The sequence below is a fragment of the Aspergillus luchuensis genome, chromosome 1, assembly GCF_016861625.1.
Source record: "Aspergillus luchuensis IFO 4308 DNA, chromosome 1, nearly complete sequence".
Lineage (NCBI taxonomy): Eukaryota > Fungi > Ascomycota > Eurotiomycetes > Eurotiales > Aspergillaceae > Aspergillus > Aspergillus luchuensis.
The window spans coordinates 2,595,967-2,617,127 of record NC_054849.1 but is presented as its reverse complement, the minus strand read 5'-3'; the positions used below and the strand labels follow the sequence as shown (position 1 = coordinate 2,617,127).

Genomic DNA, 21,161 nt, shown 5'->3' with positions numbered 1-21,161 from the left:
CTGACCATTATGGATAAACTAGCAACTCGAAAAGATGTATCGTGCTACATCTAGACTGTTCTTTATATTCTATCTTCATTCCGACATCCATGGCTCTTCCTGACGCATTAAATACAGTTCACGAGGCCGTATAACCTTATTCTAACTACTTGAACAGGCCTGAAGACCATGAACACGGTCAGAGAGTCTTCATGGCAAAGTGGATGCAATGCCTAGGATCCGACTTCGTATTTAGGAGTCGTATTCATTATGTCGAAAGGGTAGCCTCTAAGACTGAGTAGGATGGCAAGCTAACTTTGTTCGTATTCAGTCCAGCCCCTCCACTTCAAACAGTGCGTATAATCGCCGCATTCGGCTTGAGTATCCGTGATCCGGGCGGGGTTATAAGCTTAAACCCATTCCCCAGATTTAAGCTTCGAATGGCCCAAAGTAGGGTTGATCCTTACTTGACATCACCCTTCCTACTAGTTGAGTCGGGGATGTGCATGTCCTTGCATGCTACATTGTCGGCTACAGCCTTGAAAAGCGACTTCCTCTGCAGCAAGTCATGTTGAATACGGAATGTGTTGAACTCTCCGAGCGAAGAAAATTAAATCTAGAAGGCACTATTTGACCTACCTAGAAGCAGATCCGGAACCGATAAAAGCGAAGGGTCTGAGATCTTGGCATGATGCATACGGCGTAAAGCTAATTGCTTGACACAATCACATGAAGTAAGGTCTGACGTGGGGTTCATGTGCCTGTGACTGAACTTGACTTTGAACTCCACCCCAAATTGCTCTTGAAAAATACAGCAATCGAACTATGACACAAGAAGAACAGACACTAGACTGTGGCTAATTTAATATCTTGCATAGATAAACAGGATGGGTCAGCGGGTGTGGTTTTCCCCTACATTCCTCTATCACTGAGTCAGAGAATATTCATCAGCTCTTCCCACACTCTGCCTGTTGGTGAGAACCGCTACACCTTGATGATGAATCTCTTAGGTGACGTCCTTGGGGGGCTGGGGTATGCTGCTACATCTGCGTCTACGTTTGTGGTGGACAGTATTGGCCATGCGGACAGCATCGTCGAATCTGCGACGCGCATATTTCAGAAGGCCAGCGGACATTCGGTTCGTGGGCTTATGGACGCGGTGTTAAGACGCTCCCAGAAACTGATAAGCCCAGAACTTCTTCTGGAGACTTTGACAAAGCTTGTTGTCAGGATAACCGAGCAGATAAACACAGAACCTGTGGGCAGCCTGCTTCAAGAAGCGACCAAATGCTTATTCAAATTGATCAAGTCCATGTTGGACAAGATCGATCCAGAATCACTTCTTAAGATTGTGAAGGAGCTCACAACAGTGACTGTGAAGGCAATAATTGCCAAGGTGGGAGCACTTCGGATCATACACGAAGGCATAATCAGCAACGATGTCACTTCGGCAACCCTGGGAGCTATCTGGAACAATGGCGGTGATTTGGCGAGGTTTTTGGTTGACCTTATCGAACCTGCCAAGTGCTATGTCCCAGCAGACTATATTCCAGCAGATTCAACCACTGAAACGGCCAAAGGGTCACTGCGCGGTGCATACAATGAATTGGACGCATCAAAACATATGAATCGACACGCTGTAATTTGTCAACTTCAGAGGCTCGCCAAGTCGTTGATCTTCATTGTGGGGGGAATGGGCAAAACTGTCAATATTGACGAGCTGGAAGACATTGGCATTACCGATGCAACCACACTCGGAAGCGACGTTAAATCCGTCGACTCAAACATCACCGTTGAAAACCCTGCAAAAGACATATCAGTAAATGAGAAGTGGTTATTTGTCAATGGTGTAGGTGGAGAGCTCTTCTGGTTGCATCTTGCTTGCAAGAAACTAGCAACGCAATATTCAAGAGATATCAGAGGAGTTTTCAATAGGGGTGATGGCCTTCTTTGGGACTTGGTTGAATGTGCAGGCGAGAGGACCGTCCAGAGAACTGGCACCGCAAGAGAACAGAAGAAACTTATCAAAAGAACAAAGAGCAGCAGGATGGCACAGAAGTCACTGGTAAAGGAATTGAAGTCGGCCTTGAACGCCAATCCAGAGCCCAAGCATGTCGTGATGATAGCTCATTCTCAGGGCTGTCTGCTTCTACGCCTAGCATTGGAACAAATATTGAATGATTCAGTCAACGATACCGAGATCACTGAAAAAATGAAGAAACACCTATGCATATTCACATTCGGAAACCCCAGCGTCGACTGGAAATGGGAATTGGGTGAACAACATATTGAACAACTAAACCTCGACGACCCACAATTGGACGATTTTACAAACCTCAGTTCACACGTTCTTCGCACCGAGCATTTTGCGAACCGAAATGACTTTGTAGCGAAACTCGGGGTGTTGAATGAAAACAAGTCAGAGGATAGTGGCTATGCGCCTGAACACGTCTTCATCAACGAAAAAGAAGACTGGGCTAGCGGCCATCTCTTCGGGTCACAGTACAGTCTTGACCCAGATGACTACTTAAATTCTGGAAGCAAATTGAGTGGCAAGAGATCCTGGCTGCTCTCTTGTGAGAAGGGAAAATCATTGGAGGATTTGCAAAGTAAGCTCCTCGTCTGTATTACTAATTCTAGGCTAAATATCTGTTCGATCAGGAAACCGCACGCCCAGTCCTTTTTGAGCATTGGTTGGCTCGGTTCGGTACTTGAAACAGGCGCAGGAAACTAGAAAATATACTATCAACAGAGCCTTCAACCCTGAATTTGGGAGATAAAAGGCCATACTTGGCCTGGGGGTCACTCTTCATGCCGTCCATCGTATCCATGAACGGATCCCGTACTATTTGCCGTATTTTGATTTTAAATTCTGATCAAACCTACTGTTATTCTCCAATCTCATTTCCACATACGGCTCACTTGATTCCTCTACTCAACAAAACTTCACCTTCACCGTAAATAACTCCTTCCAGTCCTGACCGATCATCCTCCTAATCAAAGATGGTTAAATCAGGTAGCTACGACTGATGTCTTTGTCGGACAAATAAGCACAAGGGATAAGGACCTCTGAGAAGCAAATAGTATCTCGGTTGATAAATGATCCTTAGATTGAAGGCAATGAACTAGCGGCGATAGCTAAGCATAGCATAATAAAGTACAGATGTTAGATTAGATGAAGACATGTGGTTGATGATCTCTTATCTGGGTAATTAAACCCTACAACAAGTCCCTTGCTGACTGTGGACAACGTGGTACCGGTGAGCACCAAAGTTCTACCATTGATAAGGTGGGCAGTCTTGCAAGTCGAAGCCGAAAAGCAGATCTTAATATCCCAGTCAAACCATACACTAATAGCTAGGGAACTCGCTGAGCACGAGTGTTCTATACAAGGATGACTTGCTGATAGGGTATACACAGGCAACGGGTCCAGAAATCAGTGCGACAGGGTCAGACTCGAGTTAAGAATGGCTCTCATACTTTGCACGTGATAGAGGTTTCGGACTATCTAGTACATACTATTCATGATTAGGATACTTTTGGGCATATCCCGAGACGTTTCGTCCAATGTATAGTATTAGTAGTTATTATCCATGAATTGAGCACAGCTATGATGCTCTGCCGAGTCGCTGAACGACCTGGAGAACACCCCTAGTTTGCCGGGCATTCCCGGTACGTTGCCACGTAGGTTCTAATACTGGATCATAGGTCTATCTTTATACCCATTCTCGTTTTTTCTTAGCCTTTGTGTATAGGCAACAAAAGTTTGGAGGAAGACCTCATGGAAGAGACCCACAGAAATCCGTACGACACTCGTGTATGGGACGGTGAAGAGAGGAGGGGGAACATGATCTTCTACTGTATATGATAATATTTGGAGTATCTTTTAGTCACGTGTATGAGTAACTATTAGTTAAGTATTAGGATTTTCTGAATCAGACTAATTTCTGAAGCCGTCGCGTGTTGAGACCCCTGGCATTCCCTCCCCACTTGGTTCGAAGAAGGGGGGGAGGGGATCACGGCAAGAAATTAGCCTAGTTCCTGGAGATGTGGACGAGGTAAAATAGAAGGTTAATCATATTTATAGCGCGGTCAATGATTGACGAGTAATGGAAGGTGGAATGGGGCCTGTCAGACTGTCAGAAAATTGGAATCAACTGCCACTTTTAGCGGCGGAGGAATTTTTATGCTTTGCTGCGACCGCCACAGAATCCGGGAATCTCCCGTTCAATGGATTGTTTTGTTGTTTCCCTTTGTGAAATAATAATTCGGTGGTTTTCATGGTTTTCAGGGGGGGATCGTACGATACTAGTAGGATCTAGCATGCATTCCATCGCAGTAGTCCCCTGCACACCCCTTGCAGGTGGCCCGACAGGTAGCAGGTGGAAGGAAGCTGCAGGTTTCCATGGAAGTATCAGCAGTATCTAGTATGTATTGTGTATGTACTGTGGTACGGGAGTACATACACTACTAGTAGTTAGTGGTTAGTGGTTAGTAAAATGGTTACTCGGGATTCATTTGGCAATCAATCAATCAATCGATCCATGCTAAACCCAGATGGTCACTAGTATTTCCCACCGTTTTAAAATTAAACCCATACCATCCTCCACTCGAACCACCTGGACCCTTTGGGTTGCTCCTCCTCCACAGTCCACACAGTCCAGTCCACACTTAGAGTCCACACAGACACAAGTCCAGTCCTGTCCATTAATCGTCTTTCCATCGTGCCGTTGATCATTCATTCATTCACTTTCCATTCTTCTCTCTCTCTTCTCTCCTCTCTCATCCTCTCCTCTCTTCCTTCTCTAACCCCGCCCCTTTCCCCCATTCTTCGATTTCCCTTTTGCTCTTCTATTTATTTATTTATTTATTTCTTGTTCTATTTTCTCCAACCTACAGACTAGACTAGGGATCTCTCTCCCCCCAACCTGCACGAAGCAATTGTTATCCCTGTGAAACATGTCTGCAACCTTTAGGGGGTGGAGACACGCGACCCCCCATTATTTGTTCCAATCCCTTCGCCCTTGTCTGCTCTCTCACCAAATCACCAGCATGCAACTCGTCTGTGTGGTGTTCTGATTCCTTTTCTCTCCCTTCGACTTACCCACTACTGCTGCGCCGCTACTGCACCTCGTGGATGATTCTCATAACGTATACCGCACTTTCTCCAGAATCCTTTGAATGCACCCCTCCACCCTGGCAAAAAAAGAAATAAATACCAGGCTAAAAAAGCATAAAACCTGTTTTGTTTGCCCAACTGGTGGGTGACGCCATTGTATTTTTTTCTTTTCTTTTATTCTTCTACACTTTTCCCTGTCGATCTGCACCTCCAATGCGCTTTGCTTTATAAGCCTCGTGGTGAACTGCTGAAACCGCCCTTTCTACAATAAAAAGAAAGAACGAAGTCTTCCCAGCCATGGCGATGGAGAAGCAGGATCATCAAGTGGTTGCTGGCCAGCACCCGACACCCATGAAATTTTCCCGTTACCGTTCCGTGAGAAAAGCCGCGGCGAAACAGCCACCACCACCACCGCAATCCTGCCCCCTGCCCCCGCCGCTGCCCATCCCGCCTGTCGCTTCCGCGTCGCCGTCGCATGACCGGCCAGCACTCCCCAATGGCTCCAGCAATGGCTCCAGCTCCGTTCAGAGGAGCATGTCGCGATACCGTCGCAGGGCTCCTACTGCGCAATCTGCCGATGCCGATACACAACCTCCCGTCCCAGCCCCTCCCCCGGCGTATAAAGCGCAAGTCGACCCCAGTGCCAATGGAGGTCCTGTTCACCCACACTTTCAGGACTCAGAGGGCGCCGAGATGGTGCGAATGCGAAACAAGCTGGCGAGCAAATTGGCCGCGCGAGAGAAGCGGCACCAGGAAAAACCGGAGGATGATGAGGCGGAGCGCGAAAGACACCGACAGAATGCGATGGATCGGCTGACCGGCGGCGAAGCGAAGTCAGTGTCTACAACTCATTCAAAACCTGCGTCGCGCGATAGATCAGCCGACAAAGCTGAGGAGTATGCGGTTCGTCGTCCCCATAAGGAATCGGAGCATCGGAAACCCCAGACTGGATCCGCTTCGGCGAGTCGTCGCGCGAGCATGGAACCGAGGCGCCAGTCGGTCAGTGATGCAGCCAACCCAGCGCATCGCAGAAGTGCGCACGGCGATGCGTCAGCAGTCCCTGCGATTGATACCACGGTGCCTGCTCAGTTCCCAGGGATTGATGCGCCGGTATCGGCTGTCAATGCGCGCGAGCGGCGGGTGCTGGTTCAATACCGCAAATCATCTGCGCGCATCTGCATCACTCCCTCCACATCTGCTCAAGACATTGTCGCGACTGCATTGGAGCAGATGGATGCCGGGGTAGACCCAGAAAAGTTCATCCTGATGGAGTCGTTCGCGGAGCTGGGGCTGGAACGGCCATTGCGCCGCTACGAATACGTACGGGAGGTGCTGAATTCTTGGACCCACGACGAACAGAACACATTGATTGTCGTCCCTGCAGCTAGTCTGGATGCGCTAACCCTGCTCGATGCGCGGAACGTGTCACTCGGTCCACCCGCGGATGTGACCTACTACATGTACTACTCGCAGCGGCCTCGCAAATGGGATAAACGCTACGTGACCCTCCGGTCCGACGGCCAAGTGACCGTCTCCAAGAAGGAGAATGCCCAAGATGCAACCAACGCTTGCCACCTTTCTGATTTCGACATCTACTCTCCTACCGCCAGCTACCTCGCGAAGAATGTCAAGCCGCCCAAAAAGTTCTGCCAGGCTGTCAAGAGCCAGCAAAAATCCAACATGTTCCTCTCGACGGAGAATTTTGTCCATTTCTTCTCGACCAACGACCGCGAGACTGCCGATGGCTGGTACCGGGCCGTCCAAACCTGGCGCAGCTGGTACCTGGTGACGAAGCTGGGGGCAGGCCAGCCGGCGGAAGCAGAAGCCATGCAGCCGGATGAGGCCCCATTCAAGCCCTTGCTGAACCCCTTTGAGGAACCAGCCAACGAGGTGAAACCGTCGCAACCCGCGTTAGAACGCGCCAAATCCACAAAGACCAAGGAGCTCTTCTCCCACAAGAAGAGCACCCGCGAGCGTGGGCCTCCACCTACATCGTTCCCCAAGCTTCTCACCGGCGACTCCGACCTCGCTACAGGCTCGTCCTCGGATGAAGCCCCCTTCTCAGCATCCGGCCTTCTCGGCCGAACCTACACCATGCGCCAACGCGCATTGAAAGAGCGCGAAGAGCAAGAAAAACGAGACAACGAAGAACTCATCAAACAAGGGCTGATCGGCACCATGGGCTCCCGCCACCCCAGCCGTACCAACACCATGACATCCAGTCACGGCCCAGACCCCAACCTCATGCGACGCACGCAATCCATGAAAAACAAACCCCTCGTCGACCTAACCCCGGTCTACCAAGAGCCTCCACAACACATCCGTAAAGGCCGCGGTATCGCCGTGGAACCAGGGCTGCCCCTAATCGACGCCGCCACGGGGCCCGAAGCCCCAGGCGGAATTCAAATACCCTCCGCCACGACCTGGCGAAGACCGCAGGTGCCGCCTGAACCGCCCATGCCAGAGGTCCGCACCCGCAATCGGTCCAACACTGCCCGCAGCGTCAACAACCAACAGCGATACCATCATACCGCTCCGACCACGCCAACCGACGGGGAGAATCTGCGCAGCCAAGACGGCCCGTTCATCCCTAACAGTTTGTTGGCACGATCTACACCGCACCAAAATATCCAAGGGTCTCCGGTCGGCCATGGCGTGGCAACGGGGGATCGCAATGCCGCGAAACCAATGTTGGATATGTCGCCGGACAACCCGTTCGCGGAGGGTAGTTTGTTACGGGGGTTGTGAGGTTTGGATGACTACAGCTGTAAGCTGATTTACGATTACGATCGCATTGGATTGAGCAGGGCGTTAGTTCTTTGTTTGTTACACTCGTATCGTTTGTGTTGGCTTGGCTTACTTTTGTCATTGGATTGACAGTTCTTTTATCTCTTCTTCTCTTTTCTTACCTTCTACCCCTATTCCCACTTTGTTTGCCTGTTCATGCTTGTTCGCTTGAGTCGGTCACATGAGGTGGGTTCAACTATCCCCTTTTGAGCGTGTGCATTTCAGCAAAAGTAGAGATACCTTTAAGCTTGGCATAAGCTATTTATTTTTGCCGATAACAGCATACATTAATCCCAATCGTAAAGGTATAATCGTGTACAGTCGTAACCCAGAAACCTCGTAATCCGACCACTACACGAACGACGAAGACTATACCTATTGATAAAATGAATGTAGCCAAGTTATATCCCTCGGTGCCCTTACCGAACGACCAACATCTTAGCTACTTATTGCACCGAATGACTAGAGCGAATGAAGTAATATACCCACTACTACCTATCTATCCTAACTGGTACATCATCATACAGAACAAATAGGATCGAACTCCTTTAGGACGCATGAGTTATATATACTTATGCAGTGTGGTAACTGATCGTAAACTGTATCAAACCCCATCTTCATCCCCGACATCTCCCCTCTCCCCAAAGGATCTTTACTCTACTATAACCCCCGGCTTTTGCATCCACAAACACAGATAGTACCAAAGCGACGCCAACACAACAACAACACCACATACCACAACAAACCACCTCTCATTTCTTCGATCGAAGTTGCCCCCACACTGCTATCCTAAAACCACTTCGCCCATTGAAATGCTCTTGACACATATCGAAAGGAGTGAAATGAATTTCATTTCGGAGAAGGATGGAATAAGCAAAGGCCATAACATAACATACCCGATAGAAGAATACTAGAGAAATGACATATCAAGGAAATCCCCAAGTAAAGAAGATAGTATAACCTTGAGGGCTATTCCACTTCAACCCCTCCGACCCCACGCAAATGCATAAAATTCCTTGATCCATCAGAGACTTTCATCGGGAGGGTACACAATCAGATTTCGAAATGGAAAAGGAAAGCAAACCACCCGAGAATGAAAGTCTGGATCAGTCATGACGTGATGTATATATATATATATATATCACATATCCTCCATCCAGGAACGATGGTTTGATAATAGTCCCGAGATCATCCGCAAGTACACATCTGTCTGGACCATCGATTCCCAAGACATTTAGTGTATATTCACCCGAGGTGGGAACATAATAGAATAGGTCACGACAGTAGGGCAGAGGGTGGCTGTGTATTGGAAAGATTAATCATGAGTGGGCTCGTCATGCAGACCCACATACCAAAACCAATAACCAGGGAGCTCAATATATTGTTGCCAATACATGCCTTCCTGACAACTGGGATCTTTGCTGTCTTGGGGTGGTGTCCAATTGCATTGAACGTTGTAAAATCGTGCGGGAAATAGTATACAGAATGGGAGATAGTGATAACAGTTCATGCCATGAGAGTATAATGAGCATCATAGTAGTAGGAAAAGAAGAGTAAATAACTCGGGTTCTTCTTAAAGACAAGTAGTAATAATATCCAACACTGCCATATATTTCGAGCCACGGATCATCGTCCATGCTATTAACTCACAAGATGGGGGAAAGATCGGAAGGAAAGGTGGTATCAGAGATGTTGAAGGAGCATAGATAGAATCATGCCCTGTATTTGCCGGAGTATTTCTTATATCCCTCAGTGGTGTGTGGGAATGTTGCTTTATCCATCTCTTTATATATACCAGCTGGTTCTCTACCACTTCCATGCTGTTTGCAGTTCTTCGTCACGATGAACTCATTGTAAGGGGTTTGGACTTATCATGAATACGAAATAGGTATTATGCGAGACTTCCCGCAGGGCTTTGTTTGGACTGCGTGCTCGAAAAGCCCACATTTGCGACTTGACGAGTATGTCCGCCAGCTGTTGCGCGGAAAGGTTGTCGTTGGTTTGACACTTTCTCCAACTGATATAAACAGTCCATTGCTTGAGTAGCTATTCGATATTCTCTTTTCCTTGCAAGTCTCCGATCATCAAAGCTGTTATTTCGCAAGTTGGATGAAAGAAGAAGAAGAAAATATGTCATCACTCATGAGGTGATGAAACCCGGAGAATGTAAGATGTAGGCATTCTCTCGCGGCAATGATCATTTTCGGTATCCCCGTTTGGAAATTTGAGAAGAAATGTTCTTCCCAGTTTCACAAAGACCAGTCTTTCTCGACAAGAATGTCGATTCTGTCCTTAGCGTACCTTCATACCATCCCCATCGCCTTGCGGTGTATCTTGTCATATGCAGACAGTCAGCAGACTGCCCGGAATTGCGTATACCCGCTACTGTCTACTCGCCTTTGAATTGGACAAGGAGCAATAGAAGAGGACGGTAGAGGTTTGCCTAATATTCTCCGTGCATGAGAGGGATATACACACCCCCACCCCATATAAGCCAACCGTCTATCTCGTGGTCGAGAAAGGGCATTTCGACAGCCGAAAGACTTATTTGGCCACGCTCAATTGGCTTAGGAGACACATCGTGAGAACTGTCTTGTATGCACCGAAGCATCATGGCTTTGAAGTGTATCAGGTTTGGATTCCCACCTTCAACTCATATGCACAGCCAATTAGTAGTATCCCCCAGACATCCTCGGAGATCACATGCGGCAAGACCATAACTCAGTATCATCCATATGAGATGAGAACGAAATCAAAGGTAATCGGCCATACTCTGCCGTCTTGGGACACAAGAAGGAAGTTCCGAGAGCACGATCTTCGAGAAGATCATAGCTTGAGGATTCTCGGGGGGTTGGTTTGACATCTTCTCAAATCAAACAGATAATGGATCAGCGATTCTGTCCAAGGTACTCAGAGCAGAGACACACACAGCCCGTCATCTTTATAGTGTCTTTCAGACAAAAGGACGAAACGAATGAACTCTTCGTGTTGTTTTTGTCAGGTGGCACACACATGATATTGAGTACAAGAAGGTCAGGTCTTGTGAGTGTATTGGGCCATCGGATTGGCGCCTAGATTTATACACACAGTCCAAGAGCAGCTTGAACCATGCTACTCTGAGGTGGTTTGTGATTCGTTCCGCCGGCTCTCATTTGGTGTTGCTTCACCCTTCTGCAATAAAAGGTCGGGTGTTGCAACAAGTTGGACACTTCCTGCGAGACGAATGCTCTGTAGCAGGAGTGTGTATTCGCTGATGGCGTAGGGTGCATTGGCGTGCGAACATTGAAAAGAAAAAAAAAATGTGATTTGGTCCCAGGATAGGCTGAATGGAGTAGTTTGAACTGGTTAGACGACCAGTGGATGCAAGGACGCTCGTGCCATGCGATTAGCATGTTCGGTTGGGATAGAATGCGATAGCAGCAGCCATTATAAGTTCTCCACCAGCAACGCTTAAGAGGGGGTTAATCCATGGTATACCAGTGGAGGGTCATTCAGATTGCGCTTCCGACCCATATATCATGGCAAACCCGCCAGCGAAGCCAGCCTTTGGCAACGACGTCAGATCACTGCAACATCATCATCCAGCCATGTACTAGCTCGCATGAAAGCCGTCAGTCTTTGGTAATGGTTGACCAGAGCAACCAGCTCTGATGCCTCTTGCATCGTGATCTTGGAGAGTTCTAGAGCCCCTTGCAAAACCCTTTGCCCTCGCTTGATGGTTACGGTAGGGCCCGTGCTCAAACTGCCCATCTGTTCTCTTTCAATTTGAAGCACACTCCTTCTGTCGGTTCCGATAATAGTTGGGGTTCTTATCGGTGATTCCGTCTTATCCACCATCCATCGTCAGACGGAGCAAACTTCTGTGCTCCGGATCTGAGAATGCGGACATTTGATTATCGTGGATTTCTGCATCTAGCATACCGCAAGATCAGACCCCGGATTTGCTGCTGCTCTCACGCCCTCTGGTGAGGAAATAGCGAACTCGCACAGGATGGGTATCTTCTTGTCCCGGGCATGTTTGTTATCGCGCCGAAAGGAAATCCGGTGTGAGGTTATAGTGTCCCAGGTCCCACTGTTTCCATGGGCCACGTGGTTAGCAAGTGAGTGAGCATGAAGCGCGATACAGTAACGTACTTGTAGTTCCAAAGTCAACTCCGATAATTCTATATCTCGGCAATGGTTCGAGCCCTCCGGAGAGTGTGCCCCGCATATTGAAGAAGTATCCGGCTTTTCAGGTTGCGGCATCGTATGATACAGAAGGTACTGTTCTTGCGCCTTCGTGGCTATGGCCGGTGAAGTTGTTGCAATCAACCATCATCTGAACAAAGGCGCCAGACTCCCGGGGTGCCGCTGTCTCGAGCTGGCAAGACCGCTTAGGAAGCGTGGGTTTTCTGGTCAGTTCTACAGTCTTCGATTTGAGTGTCTTCGTGGCGTAGAACCCCTTGAACACCGAGTTCATATCATCCACAATAATATTGCGTCCGATTAGTCTCGACTAAGTATACCGTTTCCGTGTCACATTCTGAATGTATTGTCTGCAATGGAAGCTGGAAGACGAACCAATTGAGGAACTTGCTGCGTTGTGCCCCAAGTGAGTTTTAAGCCGTTTGGCCAGATACAGGGGCGTTTATCCAGAGTGGCAATGAACTTTGTCTATCCAGAGGGCACTTCGTGCAGCTGCATCCTTGTCAGTAATGTCGACATAAGGCAAGGAATTAGATATGGGGGTGTACTTACCAGCCGTCCTCTCATCTCACGAACAGCATACAACAGGGCCCGAGATTTTTGAGTCCAGTGATAGAGAATATAGATGTCTTTCGCAGTCTTACTAACATGAAGAAGATAGTCCTGAGGGTTCTGTTTTGTTACTGAACGGGTTTGTCCACCAATGGTATCTAATGGATCTGGAATATTGTTGTCAGGACATAAACCTGACAATCCAAAATTCATCGACGATGGTTAGAACCTTTAGTGCACCGTGCCAGGTTTTTATGAGTTCTCTCGACGTGATCAGTTTCCCATGAACTGCAGTCTTACCAGCGCTGCCCAACCCAATATCCACTTCGCCGATTGCTATGTGCTAGCATTCTCCCTCCAAGGCCGCACAGTCGTACTCTCAGCCAACCAACAGAACTGAACACAGACATAGTCAATGTCGGAGATGTCACCCAAGAAGAGGAACAACGCCATCGTTCCTCCGCCTACATCACAAACGCAAATAGACGTCCCATCGCAATTACAATCACTTCAATGAACATTATTGAGTTCCTGAATATGTAGCACCGGCCATTCGTAGAGGATCAGACAGGTGATGTGCAAGCTGCAGACTTTCCAAAGCATAGGACAGCCAGTAGCTTGGCTTGACCCATGACCCCGAATGTCTAATGCCAAGCCATAAGCAGTTGCAATGTCTGGTGAGGCCTAACTCGCTGCAGCGAAACTTCATTCCCCCGATATGTCGCCCGAGGTACATGCAAGAAGTCATCTTTTGCGGATGCCTACGCCACGAGCGCATCGGGTTCGCTGTTACTGTCACAACCAGGGGAATTGACGGTAGGGATTAGAGTAGTGAGGATCGTAACCCAGTGACTTTCCTGAGTCCATGGACATTATGACCGAGGAACGGTTGCTCAAGAGGACCAGTGCATCCGCATGAATACAGCTGACTTCGAAGACCATCATGATTGGAGTTCGCACGACGCAGAATAAACTTCAACGTAACTGACTTGTCGGTGTCGCTTCGTCGAGAATTGACTCGATGTTTTCTCGGCAGCTCTACCCAACCTCGAGCGGCACAGGGGAGCGGAGTGTAGCCGGGGAAATACAACAAGCTCAGTTGAGTTGTGTCTAGGTCAATCGGTTCTGTAGTCGGGCCACGCCACAGAAAAGAGAGCAATGTGCATTGAGCACCCAGATGTATTCCAAGCAAACACTGTGGCAAGACATCATGCTTTCACGCCACAGGCTCATTGAGAAAGACAACCGAGACGACGTCAAGCGGTATTTGATGTAGGACGATACCATCTGTAAAGAACAAGACATGATGTGCCTGCTCGGCGTTGTCTACTGACAAGAATTTGGTAGAGTCGGCCTGATGTTATCCGATCCCCCAGTGAATCCAGTTCCCCAGACGGAACAACAGTATCGAGCTTTTTGAAAATTCGTGGTTGCAGAAAAGCCACACTGCCAATGCACGAAGAACAGTGGTGTCAGTTGTTGAGCCCTATAGTTTGGTGTTCCTGTCTATCATAGATGATTAGTTTGCGTTTTCTGGATATGATGCGGATGGACTTACCATGTTGGAAGACAGCTCATATCAGATGAACTCCTGTATTAAATCCCCATGTGCGTGAAGTATACCACTATTAGGTTTTGTCCATATCTTGGCTCTTCTCATGCGAACAACCCCACCCAATGCAGCTGCTATGGGCTCTGGATTCATGATGAAGGATAGGAAAGAGAACAAAAGAAAGGTAAACATTCATAGCGGTGTTGGCTGTCAAATTTGGTAAGCGAAATGAATTAGAGAGATTGGGGAACAATCAATAACAAAGCAGTATATAGAAAAAAGAACATGACGTGGGTAATGTGTCCGAACACAGGATGGCATAAGCACAGACACCATCAAGCTCCATAACAGACCCTGCGTGAACCAGAGCCTCATCACACCGTGCACAAAACTACCACCATGATATACATGTTGGGGACAATCAAAGTTCCGTCTGGCGGAACGTGAAGAAAATGAATGATAAGAGACAATGACTGTCCACCACAATGGACCGAGAAGCCATGGGTATAGAGAAGTTGAAAATGGCACCCTTAGAAGCAAAGACGGAATAAAACTCCTCGCCAGTGTTACATAGACATGCTTGAACACCAGGTCCAAGTGTGCCGCTCCCGATCTCTCTCAAGAAGTCTGATTTTACCATCGATCTCAGCTATTGAGTCTTAGCCATTGTGCTAGATTCCACACCAGAGCTGCAAGATCGAGGCTGCCGCCCTGCCTACTGGCAGCTTCAAGACATCCACCAAATTCGCATGAGGGAGAGCGAGGAATGGTGGAGCAATCGTCGGCAGATCTACCTAGGATAGATATTGTGCCAGGATGCGTATGTCGCCGATGGCTTCAAACAAACATGTATAACGCGAGTTTCATCAACAAGAAGAAAATAATGATTTAGATAATCATGGTATATATTATATAGACGATAAGAAAATAAAAAAAAAGAGAACTGACTTGTAGACGATCATTTTCCAAGATGAAGCTATTCATATATATAGACATCCAACACAACTTCAGCATCACCCTTCAACAGAACCTCCATCACAATCATCATAGCACACAAAACCCAACAGATCAGTCTAGACTAAACATCAGACCACCATCCCTCCCACCAAAGCAAACGAAACTCATGCACCTCAATCCAGGCTCTAAGGCCACCCACACACACACACACACACACACATAAACTCAACCCAACATTTCACCAATGAACAAAATCAACCTCCACCACGCAGCACCAACCCACGACAAGGATCCCCCCAGTCCATCCATCAGATCACACTTGTCAGAAACAGCCAGTTTGCCCCTGCAGCTGAACCAGAGTAGACTAGACTAGACTTAGCTGCAGCTTGTCGCATCCTTCCCTGTGTCCCGGACAGGGATGGCAGCGCCACACGACAAACAGATGTCTCAGACGCGGAGAATTGCAGCATGTGTCCGAGCTCAGTGACAATGGAAATGACAGCTTGGCTAGCTTGAATGCAGAATTTGAGCCATCATTTTTTCCCCCCCAACATTGTGTGTTAGATGCATCAGTATGTGGGTAATTTGTTGGGTGGCAATGGTAATTTGCACAGTAATGTGGAAGTAGTAAATTAAATTCTTCGGGTGAAAATACCGAGAAATTCGATTGTTCCACAATTGAGTTTAGGTGCGGTCCGCAAGATTGGTATGTTATGTTTGTTTTGTTGCCTGGGCTTCTTAACGGGGTGAGCATTTTTGCTTTTTGTGGCTGATTGAGATGGATGATGGGGAATGTTGAAGGGAGGAGGGATAAGGATAAGGATAAGGAATATGTCACCCTTTCCAGCGATTCGTATTGTTGGCATTCTTATCCGAGACGCTTCATTTTCCCTACAACTAACATTCTAATCTTATTTCAAAAGGAAGTTCGGTCTCAATATGTATATATTAAATCGCAATATAAAACATTACGAATTAACGTAATTAGCTAAATACAATCGAACGCAGGTATCATCATGCAAATAATACCGAGTCCATTTCTGGACCGCCGGTAGAATGTATGTATGTATGTATAGAAGAAAGAATGAAATCAAGCCACAACAGGCCACCCATCAGTCCAGGTGAGCGTGTTCCAGCCGAACTGGTAGTCGTCGACAGCCAGGCCAATGTTCTTGTTGGCATAGTGGTAATAGACGACGATACCGTGGGCGGTGGTGTTGATGATACCCCTGCAATTGATCGCTGTTAGCAATGCTTCCCGTTTGATGTGTGACAAGCTACAAAGACAGGGGAGAGATGATAGGGGGGCAACTTACTGTCCACCAGGGCCGTAGACATAGTCGTGGCTGGCCAGAACGGTGGTTCCACCGCTGTTCAGGCATGAAACGCCATCCTTGTCGACCTGCAGGTGATATTAGCATTTGCTTTATTTCCTTGGAAATTGATAATTAGGTAATTAGGTATGGCACTTACAAAGTTACCCGTTCCAGTCTTGGATCGGCAAACGACAATGCGGTACTCATCACCCTGGGCAGGCAGGGAGGTCGTGTATCCCTGAGCTGTGCCGGACGAGAAGGTGAGGTAGTAGTAGCCTCCGTACTCGTACAAGTAAGAAGCCTCAATGGCGTGGTTACCCGATGCGTTGTAGGCCAAGTTGGTGGGGCTGCTGCTGCTGGCGGTAAGGGAGTCGGTCATCTCCACCTGGTAGAGGCCTTGCCAGTAGGAGCCGAACTGAAGGTAGCCAGTGCTGCCAATGGTGATCCAGTTGGGGTCAATGGCGTTGTAGGGAGTAGACGACGACGATGTGACACCGATCTCGCCATGGTCGGTCCAGGAGTCGGCTTCCAGGGTGGTGGAGGTTGCAACTCCAATGGTGGAAGATCGGCTGCCCAGAGTAGAGCTAGCATAGTACATGTAGTAGGTGCCATCTACGTAGTGTACGTCCGGAGCCTGCAGGAATGTTAGAGCTGCAGATGGCAGGGTAAGGTCAAGGGGTTGTCAGTTGTCATACCCAAAGGTTGGAGGCATTGCCCACTGAAACGATAGATCCGCCAGGCAGTGCATACCCGAGATCGGTCCAGGGACCAGTGATAGCACTGGCAGAGGAGATATGGATGCCACCTCCTGTCGAGAAACGAAAGTAGGTTCCGTCCGACACACGGCGAATGACATTGGGGTCGTGAGCCCAGCAGGTTCCCGAGCATGCACCCGGGTCTGAGTAGGCGTTGACCAACGCTACACAAAGAAGCAAGACAAACGAAAGCATAGCGGCTAAGGGGGAATCCTCCAAAAGGGAAAAGAAGAAAAAGGAAGAGGAGGGTAAAGGGGAATGGAAGGAGGAGAAAAGGAATTGCTGTTTTCAATTCAGCCAGGATACATTGTCAGTCGAGGGAAGGGCCCTTTATGTACAAATAGTTCGGCCGGTATACATCGGGCCTGTCAGTACAATGCTTGCAGAAAAGGTAGTAGCCTTGCAAGTAAGGGCCACGCTAGAGATCCAGCTGAGCTTACGCATGCATTGACCTTCGGGTCATTCTCGTAAATGAGGTAGACTAAAGTCGAGCGACAGTAGGTGTCGACTCCCTTGCTGCAGCGGCCCAAACCAATCACGCCTTCGGAAATAGCTTTAACTTTAGTCGAAGCGACTAGTTGTTAGTGACGACAGTGCTCCATGGGATGTAGTATATGGCTCATTTCTAATGCCGATTGTTTGCATCGACGTGGAGCCCGTGGCTGAATGCCCGGATGGATCCAGGGCAGGGTTGAGAACCGGCCAGACCTAATCCGTCGGTTACGGGGGGGAGGAAAATCAGGCAACGGAACAAAGCCACTATCAGAGAGAGAGAGATCAACCAAGACAACTGCAAGATTTCCCCCGCGTTCGTCGTAGCGAGGAACTGAAAAAGCAAATACGAAATAATGCATAATAAAAGAAAACACCAAAAAAGAAGTAAAAAAATAACTAGAAGAAAATATTACGGGCTAGGCAAAGTTTAGGGTATATCCTTAATGTTAGGCACCTGATCGATCGGCTGGTCTTCATCACATTACCCTATTGGGACCCCATGACTCCTCAGGCTCGCTGCATCCGAGAAGTGGTTGACCTCGGATTTCGGGTCTCGAAGAAGCAAGAATCTACTTGGACCATTCAGGAGAGTCCCTTGGATGAGTGGGTTGGTTGGTCCCAAGTAAACGAGGCAATAAATGGCCCTTACTATAAATCTTGGGTACAGTGGTTATCCTCGGGCCGCCTCACCCGTGTCAACTCTTAACATGGACAAGAATGTGTGGCTTAAATCAAGTAGTAAACAAAGTACTACTATCAGCCTCTTAGTCTGCCCTGGCAGTCCTTCCCCCCCCCATCTCCCCTTTCACCATCATAGCGTCATCCATTCATTCCCGGCCACATCCTCACCCCCACAAATGCTTGGCCTGACGTGTCAATCAAAGCGCGCTATAGGCATGGTGTGTGAGAGTGAGTGTGTGCCAAAGGCCACAACTTGGAGGTAAAGCAACCGGGCTCTCCGCACCCGGTGATTGGATGTCTGCATACAGGTGACGGGCTGAAGGGGAGATTTGGTCGGGTTAGTCTCCTTAGTCTCGCCCAGAGCTCGGCCTAGTGGGCGCCTCCCAGGCATTTCGGAAGGCCATCGGTCGATCATGGACCTCCCTGCCCAATAGGACTCGGTCATCCAGTTGGGAGTCCGTGAGCCTGGGCGGAACCACCTCGAAGCTTGCCATTTACATCGGGATGTCGTGATGGGGATCCCCAGATCTGATGATTCATGGGGGTCATCTAGTCCGTCGACTAACAGCAGTAGCGTCTTGTCACTTACTTCTCTGCTAGACTATCTCGAGGATCCTCCGATCAATGTCTCCGCTTGCTAAAGACAACCGCAATACGGAGAAGATGAAGAATGAGTGCCGTTGGAGACGACAATAAGTTGTTGCTACCACGTCGAAGCCAACTCCGCCTCCCCCCTTGCATGTTATCACCAGGATTACCCCATCTACTGCTTGGGTATTTCTGCATCTGTTGGATCGATCTAAGTGAATTAATTGCACAGCCGTCGACTAAGATTTCGTCGTTCGACATTGCTAGAATTCTCGCAGCCTTGCGATCCCCATTATGTAATCCGGGGGGTTCCCCTCCTCTTGGTTCTCCTCTTCCCGAATGCCGTCCCAGTGGTTGCAGTTGCCATGTGCCGAGAACTGACCGGATTTTGAGATCAGACGGTACCGTGATCGTCTCACGAGGAGAGTTGTGGGAGTTGTGGTGGTGCTCCTGAGATGGCCAGTCGGTTGATGGTGCGACCTGCGCTAAGGATGTCGTGACTGGTCCAAGTCATGGCGGATGGGGGAAAATAGAGAGGAGAGAACGCGATGATAGCAAGCAACACGGAACCTGGTCTATATGCGCAATAATTATTAATGTTTGCTGGGTTGTCAGATTCGAACAAAGGGCCGAGACTAGCTATGCGAAAATTTTTCTTTTTTTTCTTCTTCTTCTTGTTTTCTTTTTCTTTGGTTTTTGTTCTGGAGGATCCGCTCTCGTGTTTTTTCTATTAATCGCTGCAAGGAGGCCCAGGAAGAAGTAATGATGACCGCATGCAGCTACAAAGAAGACTAGTACTGACGGAGAACTTCTCACCGAATCTCACGGAGTCAGACCGCATTGCGGTGAACAACGCATTGCGATACTTGATTACTTGCGATGGGGAAATTACCCAAGTGCCTTAATGGTGGTGACTATTCCCCATCGCAAGCAGGAGTTGCAACGATAAGTACGGATTGCGTCTTCTGGAGGATCTCCCACTCGTTCCAGGGACGGCAGCGGATGGGACGGTTTTCCGCGGTGGATAATGGCCGTTCCTCCATTACATGCATGGACCTTTTCTCATATGATAGTGTCGCGGTGGAGAACTGTGGAGGGTGGGTTTTAGCTATTCTCCGAAAACACATCGGCGGTATGGCTTGCGGGATGGGCGCAGTTGGGCTTATCGTGTTTGCGTTTCCGGAAATTTCCCTCTCAGGAGAAAGAGGGGAGAACTTTAAGAGAGAGAGAGAGAGTTAAAGGGGTGAGTAAAAGGCAGAAAAGAATTGGACATGTTTTCGATTTGACTTTACAAGAGACTTTGCAGCGATCTTGTTTTTGGGGCGTAACAATCGATCGACGGGATCTGAGATGGCTGAGCCTGAGCCACGGTAGTATTCTTTCTGCTGCGTAACGCGACCACCCAGACTGCTGCCGGAGATAACTGGCATCCATGCTATGTCCGCTGCTGGAATAGAGAACGGCTATCTCACCCGCAACCAGCTGAACTATACAGACCAGATATCAAGTTTTTCTTATGTTGTTCGTATAAACTACAACGTAACTACGTTAACTATTCTCCCACCCTTTTCAAAAACAGCCACGGCGTAAGCCATCCGTCCTCCGTGGCCATACTAACCTGTCACACGACACAACATCAAGCAAGACAGATAGCCCGATCCAACCCACAAGAAACAGAACATACAATAGAACAATCATCAACCAATACCTAACCCCAAACCACAATACCTCCTGATCAACCAATACACACAGCATCACCCATCTCATCTATTTTAAGCACACGCAGCACAGACACCCAAGCAAGGGACACATCAATTACTCGAACTCAACTGTCACTTTCTACGAACCCCTATCAAAGTATACCATATCAACGTCCGATCCGATCCACCACACAAGATCAAGAATCAAGAATAGCACTTTCCTATCCATGGTACTTACGTCCAAAGAGAAAAGACAAGTCTCATGCATCCTGCAGGGGTAAATGAGATCCCTCACCACCACCAAAAGCCAAGTCAAGTAAGTAATCTGCAGAGAGAGAGGTCGACACGCGTCCAGCACATGGTTGTGGCTCCTTCAAGCTTCTTTTACCCCTGACGATGAAAACCTTGAGGGAGGCGCGTTCCTGCAGTAGTTTTCCGTCTGTGGCTGCTGTACGTAACGTAAGAGATGACTAGATAGGAGAGATGGTACCTGGC

General features: G+C 48.3%; 4 protein-coding genes across 4 annotated transcripts; 3 read left to right on the top strand and 1 right to left on the bottom strand.

Annotated features, from left to right (window-relative positions):
• Positions 1–973: 973 nt before the first annotated feature.
• Positions 974–2,666, top strand: AKAW2_10897A (uncharacterized protein; the record flags this gene model as incomplete). Its single annotated transcript, XM_041692289.1, has 2 exons — positions 974–2,588; positions 2,641–2,666. 2 exons carry the CDS (start codon positions 974–976, stop codon positions 2,664–2,666), a joined length of 1,641 nt encoding a protein of 546 aa, XP_041537617.1.
• Positions 2,667–5,395: 2,729 nt separating this feature from the next.
• On the top strand, positions 5,396–7,846 carry AKAW2_10896A (uncharacterized protein; the record flags this gene model as incomplete). The annotated part of the gene is made up of 1 exon (XM_041692278.1): positions 5,396–7,846. The coding sequence occupies one exon, from the start codon at positions 5,396–5,398 to the stop codon at positions 7,844–7,846; it is 2,451 nt and encodes an 816-aa protein (XP_041537616.1).
• Positions 7,847–16,221: 8,375 nt separating this feature from the next.
• On the bottom strand, positions 16,222–17,397 carry AKAW2_10895S (arabinan endo-1,5-alpha-L-arabinosidase; the record flags this gene model as incomplete). Its single annotated transcript, XM_041692267.1, has 4 exons — positions 16,222–16,360; positions 16,448–16,533; positions 16,605–17,081; positions 17,143–17,397. 4 exons carry the CDS (start codon positions 17,395–17,397, stop codon positions 16,222–16,224), a joined length of 957 nt encoding a protein of 318 aa, XP_041537615.1.
• Positions 17,398–19,845: 2,448 nt separating this feature from the next.
• On the top strand, positions 19,846–20,205 carry AKAW2_10894A (uncharacterized protein; the record flags this gene model as incomplete). Its single annotated transcript, XM_041692256.1, has 1 exon — positions 19,846–20,205. The coding sequence occupies one exon, from the start codon at positions 19,846–19,848 to the stop codon at positions 20,203–20,205; it is 360 nt and encodes a 119-aa protein (XP_041537614.1).
• Positions 20,206–21,161: the final 956 nt, after the last annotated feature.